Here is a 22,713-nt window from a genome sequence, read left to right on the forward strand (position 1 = left end):
GGTCTCCATGGGACCGAGAGCAGCGAGGTCTCCATGGGACCGGGAGCAGCGAGGTCTCCATGGGACCGGGAGCAGCGAGGTCTCCCTGGGACTGGGAGCAGCGAGGTCTCCATGGGACCGAGAGCAGCGAGGTTTCCATGGGACTGGGAGCAGCGAGGTCTCCATGGGACTGGGAGCAGCGAGGTCTCCATGGGACTGGGAGCAGCGAGGTCTCCATGGGACCGGGAGCAGCGAGGTCTCCATGGGACTGGGAGCAGCGCAGTCTCCATGGGACCGGGAGCAGCGAGGTCTCCATGGGACCGGGAGCAGCGCGGTCTCCATGGGACCGGGAGCAGCGAGGTCTCCATGGGACCGAAAGCAGAGCGGTCTCCATGGGACTGGGAGCAGCGAGTTCTCCATGGGACCGGGAGCAGCGAGGTCTCCATGGGACTGGGAGCAGCGCGGTCTCCATGGGACCGGGAGCAGCAAGGTCTCCATGGGATTGGGAGCAGCGAGGTCTCCATGGGACCGGGAGCAGCGAGGTCTCCATGGGACAGGGAGCAGCGAGGTCTCCATGGGACCGGGAGCAGCGAGTTCTCCATGGGACCGGGAGCAGCAAGGTCTCCATGGGATTGGGAGCAGCAAGGTCTCCATGGGACCGGGAGCAGCGAGTTCTCCATGGGACTGGGAGCAGCGAGGTCTCCATGGGACCGGGAGCAGCAAGGTCTCCATGGGATTGGGAGCAGCGAGGTCTCCATGGGGCCGGGAGCAGCGAGGTCTCCATGGGACTGGGAGCAGCGAGGTCTCCATGGGACCGGGAGCAGCGAGTTCTCCATGGGACCGGGAGCAGAGCAGTCTCCATGGGACTGGGAGCAGCGAGGTCTCCATGGGACCGAGAGCACCGAGGTCTCCATGGGACCGGGAGCAGCGAGGTCTCCATGGGACCGGGAGCAGCGAGGTCTCCATGGGACCGGGAGCAGCGAGGTCTCCATGGGACCAGGAGCAGCGAGGTCTCCATGGGACCGGGAGCAGCGAGGTCTCCATGGGACCGGGAGCAGCGAGGTCTCCATGGGACCGGGAGCAGCGAGGTCTCCATGGGACCGGGAGCAGCGAGGTCTCCATGGGACTGGGAGCAGCGAGGTCTCCATGGGACCGGGAGCAGCGCAGTCTCCATGGGACTGGGAGCAGCGAGGTCTCCATGGGACTGGGAGCAGCGAGGTCTCCATGGGACCGGGAGCAGCGAGGTCTCCCTGGGACTGGGAGCAGTGAGGTCTCCATGGGACTGGGAGCAGAGCGGTCTCCATGGGACCGGGAGCAGCGAGGTCTCCATGGGACTGGGAGCAGCGAGGTCTCCCTGGGACTGGGAGCAGCGAGTTCTCCATGGGACCGGGAGCAGCGAGGTCTCCATGGGACCGAGAGCAGAGCGGTCTCCATGGGACCGGGAGCAGCGAGGTCTCCATGGGAGCGGAAGCAGCGAGGTCTCCATGGGACTGGGAGCAGCGAGGTCTCCATGGGACCGGGAGCAGCGAGGTCTCCATGGGACTGGGAGCAGCGAGGTCTCCATGGGACCGGGAGCAGCGAGGTCTCCATGGGACCGGGAGCAGCGAGGTCTCCATGGGACCGGGAGCAGCGAGCTCTCCATGGGACCGGGAGCAGCGAGGTCTCCATGGGACTGGGAGCAGCGAGGTCTCCATGGGACCGGGAGCAGCGCAGTCTACATGGGACCGGGAGCAGCGAGGTCTCCACGGGACCGGGAGCAGCGCGGTCTCCATGGGACCGGGAGCAGCGAGGTCTCCATGGGACCGAGAGCAGAGCGGTCTCCATGGGACTGGGAGCAGCGAGTTCTCCATGGGACCGGGAGCAGCGAGGTCTCCATGGGACTGGGAGCAGGGCGGTCTCCATGGGACCGGGAGCAGCAAGGTCTCCATGGGATTGGGAGCAGCGAGGTCTCCATGGGACCGGGAGCAGCGAGGTCTCCATGGGACAGGGAGCAGCGAGGTCTCCATGGGACCGGGAGCAGCGAGTTCTCCATGGGACCGGGAGCAGCAAGGTCTCCATGGGATTGGGAGCAGCGAGGTCCCCATGGGACCGGGAGCAGCAAGGTCTCCATGGGACCGGGAGCAGCGAGGTCTCCATGGGACCGGGAGCAGCAAGGTCTCCATGGGATTGGGAGCAGCGAGGTCCCCATGGGACCGGGAGCAGCGAGTTCTCCATGGGACCGGGAGCAGCAAGGTCTCCATGGGACCGGGAGCAGCGCAGTCTCCATGGGACCGGGAGCAGCGCAGTCTCCATGGGACTGGGAGCAGCGAGGTCTCCATGGGACCGGGAGCAGCGCAGTCTCCATGGGACTGGGAGCAGCGAGGTCTCCATGGGGCCGGGAGCAGCGAGGTCTCCATGGGACCGGGAGCAGCGAGGTCTCCATGGGACCTGGAGCAGCGCAGTCTCCATGGGACCGGGAGCAGCGAGGTCTCCATGGGACTGGGAGCAGCGAGCTCTCCATGGGACCGGGAGCAGCGAGGTCTCCATGGGACCGGGAGCAGCGCAGTCTCCATGGGACCGGGAGCAGCGAGGTCTCCATGGGACCGGGAGCAGCGAGGTCTCCATGGGACCGGGAGCAGCGAGGTCTCCATGGGACTGGGAGCAGCGAGGTCTCCATGGGACCGGGAGCAGCGAGGTCTCCATGGGACCGGGAGCAGCGAGGTCTCCATGGGACCGGGAGCAGCGAGGTCTCCATGGGACCGGGAGCAGCGAGGTCTCCATGGGACCGGGAGCAGCGAGGTCTCCATGGGACCGGGAGCAGCGAGGTCTCCATGGGACTGGGAGCAGCGAGGTCTCCATGGGACTGGGAGCAGCGAGGTCTCCATGGGACCGGGAGCAGCGAGGTCTCCATGGGACCGGGAGCAGCGAGGTCTCCCTGGGACTGGGAGCAGCGAGGTCTCCATGGGACCGAGAGCAGCGAGGTCTCCATGGGACCGGGAGCAGCGAGGTCTCCATGGGACCGGGAGCAGCGAGGTCTCCATGGGACTGGGAGCAGCGAGGTCTCCATGGGACTGGGAGCAGCGAGGTCTCCATGGGACCGGGAGCAGCGAGGTCTCCATGGGACTGGGAGCAGCGAGGTCTCCATGGGACTGGGAGCAGCGAGGTCTCCATGGGACTGGGAGCAGAGCGGTCTCCCTGGGACTGGGAGCAGCGAGGTCTCCATGGGACCGAGAGCAGAGCGGTCTCCATGGGACTGGGAGCAGCGAGGTCTCCATGGGACTGGGAGCAGCGAGGTCTCCATGGGACCGGGAGCAGCGAGGTCTCCATGGGACTGGGAGCAGCGAGGTCTCCATGGGACTGGGAGCAGCGAGGTCTCCATGGGACTGGGAGCAGAGCGGTCTCCCTGGGACTGGGAGCAGCGAGGTCTCCATGGGACCGAGAGCAGAGCGGTCTCCATGGGACCGGGAGCAGCGCGGTCTCCATGGGACTGGGAGCAGAGCGGTCTCCATGGGACCAGGAGCAGCGAGCTCTCCATGGGACCGGGAGCAGCGAGCTCTCCATGGGACCGGGAGCAGCGAGGTCTCCATGGGACCGGGAGCAGCGAGGTCTCCATGGGACTGGGAGCAGCGAGTTCTCCATGGGACTGGGAGCAGCGAGGTCTCCATGGGACTGGGAGCAGCGAGTTCTCCATGGGACCGGGAGCAGCGCAGTCTCCATGGGACTGGGAGCAGCGAGGTCTCCATGGGACCGGGAGCAGCGAGGTCTCCCTGGGACTGGGAGCAGTGAGGTCTCCATGGGACCGGGAGCAGCGAGGTCTCCATGGGACTGGGAGCAGCGAGGTCTCCATGGGACTGGGAGCAGCGAGCTCTCCATGGGACCGGGAGCAGCGAGGTCTCCATGGGACCGGGAGCAGCGAGCTCTCCATGGGACCGGGAGCAGCGAGGTCTCCATGGGACCGGGAGCAGCGAGGTCTCCCTGGGACTGGGAGCAGTGAGGTCTCCATGGGACCGGGAGCAGCGAGGTCTCCATGGGACTGGGAGCAGCGAGCTCTCCATGGGACTGGGAGCAGCGAGGTCTCCATGGGACCGGGAGCAGCGAGGTCTCCATGGGACTGGGAGCAGCGAGGTCTCCATGGGACTGGGAGCAGCGAGCTCTCCATGGGACCGGGAGCAGCGAGGTCTCCATGGGACTGGGAGCAGCGAGGTCTCCATGGGACCGGGAGCAGCGAGGTCTCCATGGGACCGAGAGCAGAGCGGTCTCCATGGGACTGGGAGCAGCGAGGTCTCCATGGGACCGGGAGCAGCGAGGTCTCCCTGGGACTGGGAGCAGTGAGGTCTCCATGGGACCGGGAGCAGCGAGGTCTCCATGGGACTGGGAGCAGCGAGCTCTCCATGGGACTGGGAGCAGCGAGGTCTCCATGGGACCGGGAGCAGCGAGGTCTCCATGGGACTGGGAGCAGCGAGGTCTCCATGGGACTGGGAGCAGCGAGCTCTCCATGGGACCGGGAGCAGCGAGGTCTCCATGGGACTGGGAGCAGCGAGGTCTCCATGGGACCGGGAGCAGCGAGGTCTCCATGGGACCGAGAGCAGAGCGGTCTCCATGGGACTGGGAGCAGCGAGGTCTCTATGGGACTGGGAGCAGCGAGGTCTCTATGGGACTGGGAGCAGCGAGGTCTCTATGGGACTGGGAGCAGCGAGGTCTCCATGGGACTGGGAGCAGCGCGGTCTCCATGGGACTGGGAGCAGCGAGTTCTCTATGGGACCGGGAGCAGCGAGGTCTCCATGGGACCGGGAGCAGCGAGGTCTCCACAGGATTTGAATTCAATGCTGGTTCGAAGCTGCAACTTTGGATAATTTCTCCTTACCTGACCCAGAGGTGCCGAAGTTCATTCTATCCTACCTGAGCCACAAAGGGAGCAGCATGCTTGTTAGGGGCAGACCCAGGCGGCTAGGATCAGTTGAGGATTAACTGCATAAGACTTGATCCTAGGCCGAAGCTGTTTGAAGGACTGCATCAGAGAGGGATTATCAGAGACCCAAGAGTGCATTATCCGGCCACAAGATCTGCTTGATCAACAACAATAAGTAAACTTTACCCTGTCCCTGATGTTGATGTTAATGCCACAAGCAATGAGGTGCTCGACACATTCCACTTGTCCAGTTCTGGTCGCAACATGTAAAGGTGTACTAAGCAGCTGTAATCGAAGGAACAGCGAGTAAATGACTTGATTTATTGTCACATGTACCGAAGTAGAGGGAAAAGTATAAATACACAGCAACCTAAACAATTAATTGACTGGCATATCCTACTACCCACACTTCCTCATTCCCTATTAGCATGATGTGGAGATGCCGGCGTTGGACTGGGGTGAGCACAGTAAGAAGTCTTACAACACCAGGTTAAAGTCCAACAGGTTTGTTTCGATGTCGCTAGCTTTCGGAGCGCTGCTCCTTCCTCAGGTGAAGCATTAAACAGTGTAGTAGGAGTCCATTCAGCCCCACAGTGCCAGTGCTGGTCCCTTGAAAGAGCTACTACTCCCCCCCCCGCCCCCCCAATCTATCTCCAGAGCCCTGCAAATAATTAATTTTCAAGTATTTATCCAATTCCATTTTGAAAACCATTATTGAATCTACACCCACCGCCCTTTCAGACAACATATTCCAGGCCAAATGACTTGCTGCATAAAAGTCATTTCTCTTCTCTCCCCACCCAATTCTTTAAATCTAGAAAAAGACTTGCATTTCTCTAGCACCTTTCACAAACTCAGAATGCCCCAGCGCACTTTCCAGCTGATGAAGTACTTTTTAAAGTGCACTCACTGTTGTAATATAGGAGATTCAGCAGCCAGTTTGTGCACAGCAAGCTCCCACAAACAGCAAAGGGACAATGGCTAAATAAATTTTTATTGAATTGGATTTGTTCATTGTCACGTGTACTGAGATACAGTGACAAGTATTGTTGTGCGTACAGTTCAGACAGATCGTTCCGGATATGAGATAAATATATAGGGCAAACATGAAATACACAATGTAAATATATAGACACAGGCATCAGGTGAGGCATACAGAGTGTAGTACTACTCAATCGAGAAGATGTGTGAAAAGATCAGATCAGTCCATAAGAGGGTCATTTAGGAGTCTGGTAACAGCGGGGAAGAAGCTGTTTTTGAGTCTGTTCGTGCGTGTTCTCAGACTTCTGTATCTCCTGCCCGCTGGAAGAAGTTGGAAGAGTGAGTAAGCCGGGTGGGAGGGATCTTTGATTATATTGCCCGCTTTCCCCAGGCAGCGGGAGGTGTAGATGGAGTCAATGGATGGGAGGCAGGTTCCCGTGATGGACTGGGCGGTGTTCACGACTCTCTGTAGTCAGATGCTGCTTGCGGGATAAATATTGCCCAGGACACAAGGTGTAGCTCCCTTGGTCATCTTCGAAATAATGCCATTGGATCTTTCCATTCATCAAGAAGGTGGAAGAGCCCTCTGTTTAACATCTGAAAAACAGCACCTTGGACAATGCAGCACTCCCTCTCTACCACAAGGAGTATCGGCCTAGAGTTTTGGACCCATGTGCCCCGGAGTCAAATGACCACCTGCCTCTACCCAATCCTGCCATTGGTCACCCAATATATTCATCATCCCGGTCCTTCCCTCCACCAATCGGAAAACAAACAGGCACCTCACTATCCGATTGGATGAATCTCTACAATCAGCCAAACATCCTTTTCCCCCACCACCTCATCGCTGCTGATTTTTAGGAATAACAAACAAAAATGTTTTTAAAAAATGAATAAAAACACTGGCCTGGATTCTCCGCCCCGCCCCGCCACATTTCTGCCCCGACCGGCCGGCGGGAGTCTCCATTACGCCGGCCGGTCGATGGGGTTTCCCATTGTGGGGCAGCCCCACGCCGTCGGGGAACCCCCGGGCGCCGGCAACACGGAGACTCCCGCCCACTATTTTTTCCCTCTCTCCTAGCATTTTCTCTGCGAGGTGGCACAGCAGCTTCAGCTGTTAATGGGTTGGCAGCACCTTTACCTCCTGAGTTGTGGGTTCAAGTCCCGCTCGAGGACCTGAGTGCTAAAATCCTGGTTGACACTCCAGTGCATTTCTGAGGGAGCGCTGCACGCCTGAGGTGCCAGCTTTCAGCTGAGATGTTTAAACGAGACCCCCACCCACCTGTTTGGGTGGCTGTGAAAGACCCCGTGGCGCTATTTTGAGCAGGTGAGTTCTGCCCGCTGCTCTGGTCATACCCAACAACCTCAAACCAGCATCACGAAAACCAGGTGATCTGCTCAGGATCACGTTGCTGCTAGTGGGATCTTGCTGTGTGCAAATTCACCATTGTGTTTCACACATTACAATTGTTTTTTTTAATATTTTTATTACGGTATTTGAAAACTTTTATAAAAATAACATAGACAATGACATCAACATGGTATAAGAAACATTCCCCCCCCCCCATCTCAATCTTCACACACCCCAACCATACAACAAATATCTGGCCCCCTCCCCTTGGAATGACATTGCCGAGAAAGTTGCCGAACGGTTGCCACCTCCGTTGGATGAACACCTCCAACCCGGCCATTGACCCTCTGAAGGCGAACTTTATTTTCTCGAGACTGAGAAACCCAGCCATGTCACTCACCCAGGTCTCCACACTCGGGGGCTTCGAGTCCCTCCACAATAACAAGATCCGTCTCCAGGCTACCAGGGAGGCAAAGACCAAGCCATCGGCCTCTTTCGCCCCCTGAACTCCTGCCTCTTCCGACACTCCAAAGATCACGGACTCGGCACCACCCGGTGTTTTTAGCACCGTGGACATTGCCGAAGCAAACCCTGCCAAAACCCTCTGAGCTTCGGGCAAGCCCAAAACATGTGGACATGATTTGCTGGGCTTCCCGCGCACCTCGCACACCTGTCCTCTACCCCGAAAAACCTGCTCATCCGGGCCGCCGTCATGTGTGCCCGGTGGACTACCTTAAATTGCATCAGGCTGAGACTGGCACATGATGAGGAGGTATTAACCCTGCTTAGGGCATCCGCCCATAGACCCGCCTCTCTCCTCCTAGCTCGTCCTCCCACTTGCCTGTAAGCTCCTCCACCGGAGTTTCGTCTGTCTCCGAAAGCTCCAGGTAAATATCTGAAACCTTCCCCTCTCCCACCCAGGTACTGGAGACTACTCTATCCCGTATCCCTCGTAGCGGCAGCAGCAGAAAGGCCGGCACCTGTTTTCTCAGGAAGTCTCGCACCTGCAAATACCTAAACCCATTCCCTGCTGGCAATTTAAATTTATCCGCCAAGGCTTTCAAGCTGGGGAAGCTCCCGCCTATAAATAGATCCCCCATCCTTCTAATTCCTGCCCTCTGCCAACTCCAGAACCCACCATCCAGCCAACCCGGTACAAACCGATGATTGTTATAAATCGGGGTCCAAACCGATGCTCCCTCCTCTCTCTTATACCTCCTCCATTACCCCCACACATTACAATAGTTAATACACTTGAGAAGTGTATTCCGGTCTCTAAGGTGATTGAGATGTCAGTTGGTTGCGAACGGCACTTTATAAATGCACAATAAAATCAAAACACTGCAGATGTCAGAGAGGAAAACCCCATCAGGTCTGGCAGCATCTGTGGAGAGGGAAACAGAATGAACGTTTCGAGTCCGTTATGACCCTTCCTCGGCACTGAGGCAGGCTGTTGCTTGACTAGTCTGTGTGGCAGTTCCAAAGGAGGGTTATATTGGACTCGAAACATTGGCCGGCCGTTGAGGCCAGCAGTATCTTCCAGTCCCTCGATTCCCCCCCCCCCCAGCAGCGAGGGGTGCATTTAACTGGAACAGCCTCCACCGTCGCAAAACACGCGGCAGGATGCACGGAAAATCCCGTCTGCAAATCCCGTCTGCAAATTGTGTTTCACTCTCCACCGATGCTGCCAGGCCTGCTGGGTTTTTCCAGCACCTTTTTGATTTCCCCAAGGGATTAATCCTTAATTCCTTAGACTCCAGCTGGGTGATTCTTCTAAGGTTGGCAATCTTCTCGACCCATCCCTATTAACCTTCCACCACAGGGTGCTGAGCCCAACTGTGACACACCCAGCACTGCCCTGGTTGACGCTGGTGAACCCAACGCTGACCTTTGACCTTACGCGGCTGCGGGCCCCCCCCCCCCCCCCCCCCCCCGCTGTGATCGGGTGACCTATCCCTCACCTTGTCTTTGACGTTCACAGCAGCTCCTTTGCCCTGCAGGATCTTCAGCACCTCCAGTCTGCCTCCGCGACACGCCCAGTGAACAGCAGTACAATCGAGCTAAAAGGAAAGGACATGGCGGAGGATAAATCCATGGCCGACAAGCTACAGCCGAACCAGATCCCCCCAATTGGCCAACTGGTTCAATAACTCAAATGGCGGCCCAGTGCCTAGACATGAACCTGGGATGTTTGGAGAGGTAGCTTCAGTGTGTTCAAACCGTAGCCGAATTCCTGGCCCTTATTCTCTCTTATCAAAAACCTTCATCATTTAGAACACCTCTGTTAAATCTTCCCTTAACCTTCTCTGATCGAAGGATAACAAAGTCTGAAATAATATTACTGGTCCAGTTGAAAGATACGGGGTGCGATTTACCGGGGAGACAACAGAGTTCTGTTTTGGGCGTATATAATGGGGTATTTCTCAGCACCTGCAGTGCCGAGGACAACCCTGATGTCAAACGGGACTCTTTTGTTTTGGGCCTCAGTGAGGAACGGCCCAACGAGGCCGCGCTTACATTCATTTCCTGCACCGACGAGGTATTTTTAAATGCCGCCCCGATCACTTGACCCCTCCCCCCGCCACATGGCCTTGCCCCCCCCCCCCCCCCCGCCTCCCCCTCACACCACCTGATAAGGGCAGGGCACCCCAGGGGTTCAATCCCTAGCAACCTGGCACCCGGCTGGCAGTGCCACCTGGGCACTCTGGCAGTGCCCAGTGTTAGGGTGGCACTGCAAGAGTGGCGGTGCCAATGTGACAGGCTGGCAGTGCCAAGGTGCCCGGTTCGCATTGGGGGTGCCAGAGTTGTACCCTGCCCAGAGCCTGCCCACCCGGAGACCTCTGATCACCTGGGAGACGCCCCAGGTGCCATTATGCCTGGTCCATGGTTGTGCGGACCAGTGCTAAACCGGGCCTTGGTGAGGTCTCCCAGGTGTGGACGTTCGAGCCCGGTCTCGGGAAAATCCCCATGGACATATTTAAATGAAGCTAACTGCCCACTTAAATACGCAAATCTGGATCCCACCCAGTGAGGGCGAGATCCAGATCGTGCAAGCTCTCGTTAGATCTCATGAAGCATCTCAAGCATTGTAAATCTCACAAGAGGCCTCTCACGATATTTAATGTGCTCATCCCATCACCGAGCCAGGAGCTAATAGCCGTTCGAACAGGTCCGCGATTTAACAAGGCCTAGTTAGCGGATAATTACAAACGGATGACTGGGACTCTGCAGATATCTCTCCTGGAAAGGGAATATGTGTTTGTTAATACTGAGAGAATACAACACCTAACTTAGGAGTGGTCCCAATCACTGTCCCTCCCTCGGGTCTGACAGACACATACACAATCCAATAATGTGCCCAGAGTCACTGACTATCTTTGTAACCAGTTGCAAGGTCTTGGAGATCCTTCGTGAAGCTGTGCTGTAGCGTCAGTCACAGCTTCCATGATCCCAAACCCCAGGGTGTTGGGCACAGGCTGACATTGCCAGAGCAGTGTTGAGGGAGAGCTGCACTGTCAGAGACACGGGGGGGTTTCTCCGTCCCGCCGTGCCGCATTTCTGTTTCAGCCCGCCGGCGGGATGCTGCGTAACACCGGCCGGTCAATGGGATTTCCAATTGTGGGGCAGCCCCACGCCGTCGGGAAACCCCCCCGGCTGCCGGCAAAATGGAGCATCCCGCCGGCGGAGAATCCAGCCCAGTGTGTTTCAGATAAGACATTAAACCGAGGCCTTGGGCGGGGCATCGCACCAGCAGCCAATGGTGAGCCATGTCTGCCGCCAGAAAACATGCTGCGGGGGGTGGTGGGAAATCCCACCACTTGTCTGCTCTCTCGCAAAGATGGCAAAGCCACTATTTGAAGAAGAGCAGGGGAGTTCATAAGTTTATCACTCAGTCAATGTGGTCATGATCACATTGCTGATTGTGGGAGCTTGCTGTGCACACATTGACTGCCCATTTCCCCACATTACAGCAGCGACCACACTGCAAAAAAGTGCTCTATTGGGTGTAAAATGACTTAGGGTGTTGTATGGTTGTGACAGGCACTATTTAAATGCAGGTCTCTCTCTCTCATGGCAGAATGGTAGTAAGGTTGCGGATTGGAACACTCACCCTGTCCTTGAAGTCAACACTTGCTCCTCCTTCCAGAAGTTTGATCACAATGTCAGTATGACCCTCTAGAGAGGCTCTGTGTAAGGAAGTCCGCTTAAACTGTGGAGCAAAATACATGAAAGAATCACAGTCAGGAGATTGGGCATTCAGACCAGCCAGCTCCTCCTGTTGTCGAGGTTCATGTTACCGATCAGAACATTAAAAATTCCAGAGCAAATTTGTTGGATTATTCATGCCCATTTATTATCTGATCTCGGTTAACACTGCATTTGTTACCCATTTCTCACTGTCCCCTAAAGTAGAGATTGAATTTATGAAGAAGCAGATCGAGTGCACGGGTCAGTTCACGAAGAGTTGATCACTCAGTGGGGGACTGGACTCACATGCTGCCTTGGGGAAGGTCCGATCAACAGGTTCACTTTACTCAAGGCTACGAGTGAGGCAGCTGGGATTTGATGACAATGTGGGCATTTTAAGTTCAACTCTTTTCTGGTGTTAACCTCCACGACCTCGTTGAATCCAGCCGCACGGCACACACCCTACCACACACGCACAACCCCCCCCGTGTTCCCCCCAATTGCCTCAATGGCTCCATTTGGAAGAGGCAAAGTTTCTTCACCCAGAGAGTGGTCGGCCTGTGGAATTCATACCACGGGAAGTAGTTGAGGCCAAAACATTTTATAGCACTTTAAGGGCGAAGGGGATTAAAGAACACGGGAGGAAAGCGGGATTAGGTTATTGAGTTGGGTGATCAGCCAATGAATGGCGGAGCAGCCTCGAAGGGCCTAATGGCCTCCTCCTGCTCCTATTTTCTATGTTTCTATTTCAGAGTACAGCAGGGGGGTTTTACCCGATATTCTGGCCAATTACTATTCCTCAACTAACGGAACTAAAATATATTGGCCCATTATCCCACTGCTGCTCATGGGACCTTGCCTCTTGCTGTGCGCAAGTTGGCTGTTGGCTTTCCCACATTGCAACCGTGACTGCACTTCAAAAGGGATTTAATTGGCTGTGTAGTGTTTTGGGATGTCGTGGGAAAACCGGCCACTGGGGGAGGATCTGAGCAGAACGTCCCAGCCTACATTTCTGTGAAGCTTCAGAGGATGTTTTTTCTTCCCCCCCCTCCAGTTATTAGGTGCTACACAAATGCAAGCTGTTGTTGAGTCAAAGGGGCACCACCAGTAGAATGACTCTGCTGTTATTCAGTGCCCCATACCACACATGGCCTCACCTCTCCCTATCTCTGTAATCTCCTCCAACCCCACAATCTTCCGCAATCTCTGCGCTCCTCCAATTCCAGACTCTCACACATTAACCCATTTTCATCGCTCCACCATTGATGGCCCTCACTTTCACTCTGAAACGCTCTCCCTTTTTTTTTTGTTGCATAAATTTAGAGTTCCCAATTATTTAATTTTTTTTTGTCACAATTAAGGGCCAATTTAGCGCGGCCAATCCTGCACATCTTTGGCTTGTGGGGGTGAAACCCACGCAGACACGGGGAGAATATGCAAACCCCACACGGGGCCGGGATTCGAAGCCAGATCCTCAGCGCCGCAGGCCCAGTGCTATCCACTGCGCCACACGGCACCTGGAACTTTATCCCCAATCCTCGCAGCCTCCATACCCGCCCCCCCATCCTTTAAGATTCTTCTTTAAACCTATCTCTTTGACCAAGCTCTTGATCACCTGCTCTAATATCTCCTAACGTTGGTCTGTGTCACATTTTGCCTGTTAAGGATGCTGTGAAGCGCCTTGCGATGTTTTACTGCGTTGAATGTGCTATATGAATGCAGGTTGTTGTTGTTTTTGACCAGCGGCAGTGGTAAGCAGAAGATATGGCACAGGTGTGCCGAGGCCCACCGGATTGATGCTGAGTGGAGGCCAAGAGTGGACAGAGCTGCTCTGCTGGAGAAACAGGATTTAAAAAGAGTACAGGACAAGTCAGAGGGAAAAGGAGCCGGAATTCTGCACTGACCTCATCGCAGGCGTCAGGGCAGCCTCCGTCTGCCAGGTATTTCTCGATGATGTTCATTTTCCCCTGGACTGCGGAATTCAGGAACATTGGGACGTCAACGGGACCAGTCTGGAAAAAGAGATACTCGTTCTCAAAGATTGAATCTCCCGTCAGAATCTCTCTCAACCAAAGGCCGGAATTGTCCGGCCGTTTGCTGGCAGCGCGCCCACGAGTTTCCCGGTAGCGCGGAGTGGCTTCAATGGGAAATTCCATTGACAAGCGGCGTATGCAGAGATCCCGCCGACGGCGAACGCACGCCGCCTCCCGCTGCCGAGAAGCTCGCGGCTGGGGCGGGGGGGCCGGAGAATCCAGCCCAAAGTCTCCAGATTAGGGTCTCTCCTCCAATAGGCAGCCACTTCACTGGGATTCTCAGCACGCAACATGTTGTCAATGCCGAAATGTGCACAGGATTGGCCCCCTTGGCTAAGGAAAGATAGAAATGTGTTGGGAGCATGATGCGACCATCAATTCACACGAGACGAAGAATTGAAGTGAACAGTGGTTTTAATCAGCTAGCACTGTGCCTGCCTGCGACTGCTCTGTACTGAGTGCCGCCTACAGGCTGCAGATCTATATACCTCCCCCGAGGGGGCGGGGCCATAGGCGGAGCCCACAAGGGCACCAACATGATACAATGTAATGTAATACAATGGTGAATGGTAGCAGTAATACATTCACCACAGAGCAATTCAGAGAAGGTTTACTAAACTAACAGCTGGAATGGGCGGGTTGTTTTATGAGGAAAGATTGGAGAGGCTGGACTTGTATCTGCTGGAGTTTAGAAGAGTGAGAGGCGACTTGATTGAAACATGTAAAATCCTAACGAGTCTTGGGTGCGGAGAGGATGTTTCCGCTTGTGGGAGAATGTAGAACTGTGGGGTCACTGCTTAAAAATAAAGAGGTCATCCATTTAAGACTGAGCTGAGGAGAATTATTTTCTCTCAGACGGCAGTGAGTCTCTGGAATTTCCTTCCACAAAAGGCGGTGGAAGCAGTCTTTGAATATATATTTTTTAAATTTAGAGTACCCAATTCATTTTTTTTTTCCAATTAAGGGGCAATTTAGCGTGGCCAATTCACCTACCCTGCAGACCTTTGGGTTGTGGGGGCGAAACCCACACAGACACGGGGAGAATGTGCAAACTCCACACGGACAGTGACCCAGAGCCGGGATCGAACCCGGGACCTCGGCCCCCCGAGGCAGCAGGGCTAACCCACTGCGCCACCGTGCTGCCCGTCTTTGAATATGTTTAAGGCAGAGCTGGATAGATTCTTGATAAACAAGGGGGGGTGAAAGGTTATCGGGGGTCGATGTGGGGTTGAGGTTACAATCATTTCCGACGTGATCTTTTTGAACGGCGGAGAAGGCTCGACCAATCAATTCTGCTGCACCACCCGGCTCCCTGTTCGAGAACAGGAGACCTTCCCCTGGGTCAGAGAGATGGATTGAGCGATGGGCCTGAGGGGCTTAATTTGAATTCTACCAAAATCCATTTCAAAATGAATTTGTGGATTTTTCTTTTACCTAGTAGAAAACTACCTTAATTGAAATATTATTTGGAGCTGGTGGGTGGTTTTCTGTGTATCAGCTGTGACTCAGTTGATACCATTCCCACCTACACGTCAACATTCCAGATTCAAATCCCACTCGGGAACGCGCGGGGCTGGTTTAGCACAGGGCTAAAGAGCTGGCTTTGAAAGCAGACCAAGGCAGGCCAGCAGCACGGTTCAATTCCCGTACCAGCCTCCCCGAACAGGCGCCGGAATGTGGCGACTACGGGCTTTTCACAGTAACTTCGTTTGAAGCCTACTTGTGACAATAGGCGATTTTCATTTCATTTCATTTCACAGTCCAGTGCAGTGTTGAAGGAGTGCTGCACTGCTGCACGAGACATGAGACCTAGGCCCCTCTCGGTGGATTTAAAAGATTCCATGACATTGTCGTGAAGAATAGCAGTGGCTTTCCCACTGGTATCGGGGCCAATATTTACCACCCTCCACCCCCCCGCCCCCCCACCCACAATGGGTAGCACTAAAAATATGTTACCTGCTCATTATAACATTGCCGTGTGAGAGAAAGCTGTGTGTAAAGTGACGTGTGTCAGAGATCGCTTTCTGTGGGAGACTGCAGTGTACAGAATACCGGCCGTGTTCCCTTCATTGCAACAGTGCTCACACTGGAACGCACTTGGAAACTTTTGGAGGTCATGAAAGGTGCTAAGTAAATGCGAGACTTTCCTTCAGGCACAAGCTCTGTCCGTCTGATTTTCAGCGCACATCATAGAATTTACAGTGCACGGGCAGCACGGTGGCGCAGTGGGCTAGCACTGCTGCCTCACGGCGCCGAGATCCCAGGTTCATCCCGGCTCTGGGTCACTGTCCGTGTGGAGTTTGCACGTTCTCCCCGTGTCTGCGTGGGTTTCGCCCCCACAACCCAAAGATGTGCAGGCTGGGTGGATCGGCCGCGCTAAATTGGAAAAAATGAATTGGGTACTCGAAATTTGTAAAAACAAAAAAGAATTTACAGTGCAGAAGGAGGCCATTTGACCCATCGAGTCTGCACTGGGAAAGAGCACCCTACCCAAGCCCACACCTCCACCCTATCCCCGTAACTCAGTAACCCCACCTAACCATTTTGGACACTACGGGCAATTTAGCGTGGCCAATCCACCTAACCTGCACATCTTTGAACCCACGCAGACACGGGGAGAACGTGCAGACTCCGCACAGACGGTGACCCAAGCCGGGAATCGAACCTGGGACCCTGGAGCTGTGAAGCTACAGTGCTGACCACTGTGCTACCGTGCCGCCCCAGATGAGGCGAAATATGAGGCAAAAAGCAACTGTGCTACCACTTTGCTACGGTGCCGCCCGTCTACACATGGCGTATAGATGAAGACCCAGGATATTTTACCCCCTTTCCCTTACCGAAAGGACGATAGTGAGCAGTATATGGCGTCTTTCTCTAAATCTAGCCTAAACCCTAATCTTTTCCATCACCTTAACCGTACTCCACTGTGAGCAATAATTCACCTCGTGTAAACAAATTGAAAGAATGTCGAGGACAGTGTGAAGAGTTCACCCCCTGATGTTACAGCAGGAATATCTGGCATTGTATCTGTTTTTTAAACTATACACTTACAATTTCCTCTGGCTCCTTCCCTGCTTCAGGAGCTGCAGCCTTCTTCTTGTTCTTCCTCCTCTTTCGAAGCTGAATTAAATTTTCAATCCCTCCAGTGTCGATTATCTCTTGACGCAGGTCCCTCGAGGTCTTTCTCACTCTTTCTTCACCCTGCAACACGAACAAGAGAAGAAAGTCAGCCTGATCTCGGCTGCTGTTCCCGGCTTCCAGTCTCCACGGGAGAATGAACTTTCACACTGGCTCGGACACAAGGAAAGCTGGAATGTTAACTCTACTAACTGGAAGGTGAGGAGAGGAAGGAACAAAGAGAGCGAGAGAGTGAGGGAGGGAAATAAGAAGGAAGACAGGAAGGAGAAAAGAATCTTGAGAATGTTTGATGGGGACAGTGTAGACGGAGCTTTGCTCTGTATCTAACCCCGTGCTGTACCTGTCCTGGGAGTGTTTGATGGGGACAGTGTAGATGGAGCTTTACTCTGTATGTAACCCTGTACTGTACCTGTCCTGGGAGTGTTTGATGGGGACAGTGTAGAGGGAGCTTTACTCTGTATCTAACCCCGTGTTGTACCTGTCCTGGGAGTGTTTGATGGGGACGGTGTAGAGGGAGCTTTACTCTGTATCTAACCCCGTGCTGTACCTGTCCTGGGAGTGTTTGATGGGGACAGTGTAGAGGGAGCTTTACTCTGTATCTAACCCCGTGCTGTGCCTGTCCTGGGAGTGTTTGATGGGGACAGTGTAGAGGGAGCTTTACTCTGTATCTAACCCCGTGCTGTACCTGTCCTGGGAGTGTTTGATGGGGACAGTGTAGAGGGAGCTTTACTCTGTATCTAACCCCGTGCTGTGCCTGTCCTGGGTGTGTTTGATGGGGACAGTGTAGATGGAGCTTTACTCTACATCTAACCCCGTGCTGTACCTGTCCTGGGAGTGTTTGATGGGGACAGTGTAGATGGAGCTTTACTCTGTATCTAACCCTGTGCTGTACCTGTCCTGGGAGTGTTTGATGGGGACAGTGCAGAGGGAGCTTTACTCTATATCTAACCCCGCGCTGTACCTGTCCTGGGAGTGTTTGATGGGGACAGTGTAGAGGGAGCTTTACTCTGTATCTAACCCCGTGCTGTACCTGTCCTGGGAGTGTTTGATGGGGACAGTGTAGAGGGAGCTTTACTCTGTATCGAACCCCGTGCTGTACCTGTCCTGGGAGTGTTTGATGGGGACAGTGTAGAGGGAGCTTTACTCTGTATCTAACCCCGTGCTGTACCTGTCCTGGGAGTGTTTGATGGGGACAACTAATACATCTAAGGAAGACTAGAATTTAAAGAGTAGGCAGAGTCAGCTCAGAGTCAGCTCAGAGACAGCCAGCAGAGCCAGCTCTCACAGCTCGGTACATGGGAAAGATAGGACACAGCAACCGAGCTCATCAGCGAATACATCTAAAGAAGACCAGATTTTAAAAAGAAGATTGATTGTCAAGTTGGGCCTGAAGGTCCCTTCAACCAACCAGAATGATCCAGAAGCAAGATCTTTTTACTTTTCTGTAAAGACAGTGATTGCATCTTTTTAAAAGAAAAAATATATATAATAATAAAATAACATAAACGTTTTAACCTGAAACAGCGGTTATTAGCCTACTTTACTTACTTAGCAATGCGGGACCCAGGATATCAATGCTACTAAGGGGTAAGTAGGTAAAATTCTTCAGTGAAGGTATGGGTTATACCGGGGGATAACTTGAAAATATAGTTTGACCTGAATAGCACCCACTGAAGCCTGCATCGGAGTCAGGGAGTGAGAATCCCTGTTCACCATTTAGAATATCGACCCTTTTTGGTATGGGGGACTTCTAAGAATAGTGGTGAGTTTTTAACAACAGCCCGTGCTGTACCTGTCCTGGGCGTGTTTGATGGGGACAGTGTAGAGGGAGTTTTACTCTGTATCTAACCCCGTGCTGTACCTGTCCTGGGCGTGTTTGATGGGGACAGTGTAGAGGGAGCTTTACTCTGCATCTAACCCCGTGCTGTACCTGGCCTGGGAGTGCTTGATGGGGACAGTGTAGAGGGAGCTTTACTCTGTATCTAACCCCGTGCTGTAGCTGTCCTGGGAGTGTTTGATGGGGACAGTGTAGAGGGAACTTTACTCTGCATCTAACCCCGTGCTGTACCTGCCCTGGGTGTGTTTGATGGGGACAGTGTGGAGGGAGCTTTACTCTGTATCTAACCCCGTGCTGTAGCTGTCCTGGGAGTGTTTGATGGGGACAGTGTAGAGGGAGCTTTACTCTGTATCTAACCCCGTGCTGTACCTGTCCTGGGAGTGTTTGATGGGGACAGTGTAGAGGGAGCTTTACTCTGTATCTAACCTCGTGCTGTACCTGTCCTGGGAGTGTTTGATGGGGACAGTGTAGAGGGAGCTTTACTCTGTATCTAACCCCGTGCTGTACCTGTCCTGGGAGTGTTTGATGGGGACAGTGTAGAGGGAGCTTTACTCTGTATCTAACCCCGTGCTGTAGCTGTCCTGGGAGTGTTTGATGGGGACAGTGTAGAGGGAGCTTTACTCTGTATCTAACCCCGTGCAGTACCTGTCCTGGGAGTGTTTGATGGGGACAGTGTAGAGGGAGCTTTACTCTGTATCTAACCCCGTGCTGTACCTGTCCTGGGAGTGTTTGATGGGGACAGTGTAGAGGGAGCTTTACTCTGCATCTAACCCCGTGCTGTACCTGTCCTGGGAGTGTTTTATGGGGACAGTGCAGAGGGAGCTTTACTCTGTATCTAACCCCGTGCTGTACCTGTCCTGGGAGTGTTTGATGGGGACAGTGTAGAGGGAGCTTTACTCTATATCTAACCCCGCGCTGTACCTGTCCTGGGAGTGTTTGATGGGGACAGTGTAGAGGGAGCTTTACTCTGTATCTAACCCCGTGCTGTACCTGTCCTGGGAGTGTTTGATGGGGACAGTGTAGAGGGAGCTTTACTCTGTATCTAACCCCGTGCTGTACCTGTCCTGGGAGTGTTTGATGGGGACAGTAGAGGGAGCTTTACTCTGTATCTAACCCCGTGCTGTACCTGTCCTGGGAGTGTTTGATAGGGACAGTGTAGAGGGAGCTTTACTCTGTATCTAACCCCGTGCTGTACCTGTCCTGGGAGTGTTTGATGGGGACAGTGTAGAGGGAGCTTTACTCTGTATCTAACCCCGTGCTGCACGTGTCCTGGGAGTGTTTGATGGGGACAGTGTAGAGGGAGCTTTACTCTGTATCTAACCCCGTGCTGTACCTGTCCTGGGAGTGTTTGATGGGGACAGTGTAGAGGGAGCTTTAGTCTGTATCTAACCCCGTGCTGTACCTGTCCTGGGAGTGTTTGATGGGGACAACTAATACATCTAAGGAAGACTAGAATTTAAAGAGTAGGCAGAGTCAGCTCAGAGTCAGCTCAGAGACAGCCAGCAGAGCCAGCTCTCACAGCTCGGTACATGGGAAAGATAGGACACAGCAACCGAGCTCATCGGCGAATACATCTAAAGAAGGCCAGATTTTAAAAAGAAGATTGATTGTCAAGTTGGGCCTGAAGGTCCCTTCAACCAACCAGAAGGATCCAGAAGCAAGATCTTTTTACTTTTCTGTAAAGACAGTGATTGCATCTTTTTAAAAGAAAAAATATAACAATAAAATAACTTAATTTAACCTGAAATAGTGGTTATTCCAAAGTCTACTTTACTTAATTAGCAATGCGGGACCCAGGATCGATGCTACTAAGTGGAAAGTAGATGAAATCTTCGGTGAAGGTATGGATTATACCGGGGGATAACTTGAAAATATAGTTTGACCTGAATAGCACCCACTGAAGCCTGCATCGGAGTCGGGGAGTGAGAATCCCTGTTCACCATTTAGAATATCGACCCTTTTTGGTATGGGGGACTTCTAAGAATAGTGGTGAGTTTTTAACAACAGCCCGTGCTGTACCTGTCCTGGGAGTGTTTGATGGGGACAGTGTAGAGGGAGTTTTACTCTGTATCTAACCCCGTGCTGTACCTGTCCTGGGCGTGTTTGATGGGGACAGTGTAGAGGGAGTTTTACTCTGTATCTAACCCCGTGCTGTACCTGTCCTGGGCGTGTTTGATGGGGACAGTGTAGAGGGAGCTTTACTCTGCATCTAACCCCGTGCTGTACCTGGCCTGGGAGTGCTTGATGGGGACAGTGTAGACGGAGCTTTACTCTGTATCTAACCCCGTGCTGTAGCTGTCCTGGGAGTGTTTGATGGGGACAGTGTAGAGGGAGCTTTACTCTGTATCTAACCCCGTGCTGTAGCTGTCCTGGGAGTGTTTGATGGGGACAGTGTAGAGGGAGCTTTACTCTGTATCTAACCCCGTGCTGTAGCTGTCCTGGGAGTGTTTGATGGGGACAGTGTAGACGGAGCTTTACTCTGTATCTAACCCCATGCTGTACCTGTCCTGGGAGTGTTTGATGGTGACAGTGTAGATGGAGCTTTACTCTGAATCTAACCCCGTGCTGTACCTGTCCTGGGAGTGTTTGATGGGGACAGTGTAGAGGGAGCTTTACTCTGTATCGAACCCCGTGCTGTACCTGTCCTGGGAGTGTTTGATGGGGACAGTGTAGAGGGAGTTTTACTCTGTATCTAACCCCGTGCTGTACCTGTCCTGGGCGTGTTTGATGGGGACAGTGTAGAGGGAGCTTTACTCTGCATCTAACCCCGTGCTGTACCTGGCCTGGGAGTGCTTGATGGGGACAGTGTAGACGGAGCTTTACTCTGTATCTAACCCCGTGCTGTAGCTGTCCTGGGAGTGTTTGATGGGGACAGTGTAGAGGGAGCTTTACTCTGTATCTAACCCCGTGCTGTAGCTGTCCTGGGAGTGTTTGATGGGGACAGTGTAGAGGGAGCTTTACTCTGTATCTAACCCCGTGCTGTAGCTGTCCTGGGAGTGTTTGATGGGGACAGTGTAGACGGAGCTTTACTCTGTATCTAACCCCGTGCTGTACCTGTCCTGGGAGTGTTTGATGGTGACAGTGTAGATGGAGCTTTACTCTGAATCTAACCCCGTGCTGTACCTGTCCTGGGAGTGTTTGATGGGGACAGTGTAGAGGGAGCTTTACTCTGTATCGAACCCCGTGCTGTACCTGTCCTGGGAGTGTTTGATGGGGACAGTGTAGAGGGAGTTTTACTCTGTATCTAACCCCATTTCCCCCACTCTTCCATTACCACCAAGCCCGAGGCTCAACCCTGGTTTAATGAAGAGTGCAGGAGAGCATACCAGGAGCAACACCAGGCATACCTAAAAATGAGGTGCCAACTCGGTGAAGCTATAACACAGGACTACTTGTGTGCCAAACAGCATAAGCAGCAAGTAACAGACAGAGCGAAGCGATTCCACAACTAACACATCAGATCGAAGCTGTGCAGTCCTGCTGTAGCCCTGGACAATTAAACAACTCACTGGAGGAGGAGACTCAACATATACCCTCAACCGAAATGATGGAGGAACCCAACACACCAGTGCAAAAGATAAGGCTGAGCATCTTCAGCCAGCAGTGCCGAGTGGTTGATATATCTCTCACTCTTTCGGAGGTCCCAGCACCACAGGTATCCGTCTTCAATCAATGCAATTCACCCCACGTGATATCAAGAAATGGCTGAAGGCCCTGGATATTGCAAAGGCTCTGGGCCCTGACAATATTCCATCAATAGTACTTAAGACTTGTGATCCAGAACTTGCTGCACCTCTGTTATTGTACAGCTACAACACTGGCATCTACTCGGCAAGGTAGAAAATTGTCCAGGTGCGTCCCATACACAAGAAACAGGAGTAATCCAACCCAGCCATTACCGCCCCATCAGTCTACTCTCAATCATTAGTAAAGTGATGGAAGGGGTCATCAAAAGTTCTATCAAGCAGGTCGACTTCCGGTGACGGCGGGCGGGAGGCGGCCGCACAATGGAGGGCTCCCGTTCAGCAACGGCATTTTCGGGGCTTTAAGCCCGGTCCCAGGGTCCACGGAGGCGGCAGAAGCAGGGAGAAGGCACGGAGGAGGCACTGAGAAGACACAGGAGGAAAAAAACCCAAAGGAAAATGTCGAGGGTGAGCAAGAAAACGGCCGGGAAAAAAAAGCTGGAGGTCCGTCGGGGAGTGGAAAGGTCACCGCGGGGTCACCAAGGAAAATGGAGGCTGGAGCACCCGGGAAGGCCGCACTGCTTACGGCTGAAGAAATAACCAAGGTGATGGCTGCGGAATTTGGAAAGCAGTTG

The 22,713-nt window shown here is 53.8% G+C and overlaps 1 protein-coding gene across 2 annotated transcripts in view; it reads right to left on the reverse strand.

The window, feature by feature from the left end:
- Positions 1-22,713, reverse strand: part of ankrd2 (ankyrin repeat domain 2 (stretch responsive muscle)) — a 62,936-nt gene that overhangs the window by 12,545 nt on the left and 27,678 nt on the right. For both annotated transcript variants that reach the window (XM_072479653.1, XM_072479652.1), the window contains exons 3-7: positions 16,472-16,621; positions 13,292-13,399; positions 11,311-11,409; positions 9,161-9,259; positions 5,054-5,152 (exon numbers count right to left, since the gene is read on the reverse strand). In XM_072479653.1, coding sequence (XP_072335754.1) covers positions 5,054-5,152; positions 9,161-9,259; positions 11,311-11,409; positions 13,292-13,399; positions 16,472-16,621 — 555 coding nt within the window. The remainder of the gene's footprint in view (positions 1-5,053; positions 5,153-9,160; positions 9,260-11,310; positions 11,410-13,291; positions 13,400-16,471; positions 16,622-22,713) is intronic.

This window comes from Scyliorhinus torazame, chromosome 16, assembly GCF_047496885.1.
Source record: "Scyliorhinus torazame isolate Kashiwa2021f chromosome 16, sScyTor2.1, whole genome shotgun sequence".
Taxonomy (NCBI): Eukaryota; Metazoa; Chordata; class Chondrichthyes; order Carcharhiniformes; family Scyliorhinidae; genus Scyliorhinus; species Scyliorhinus torazame.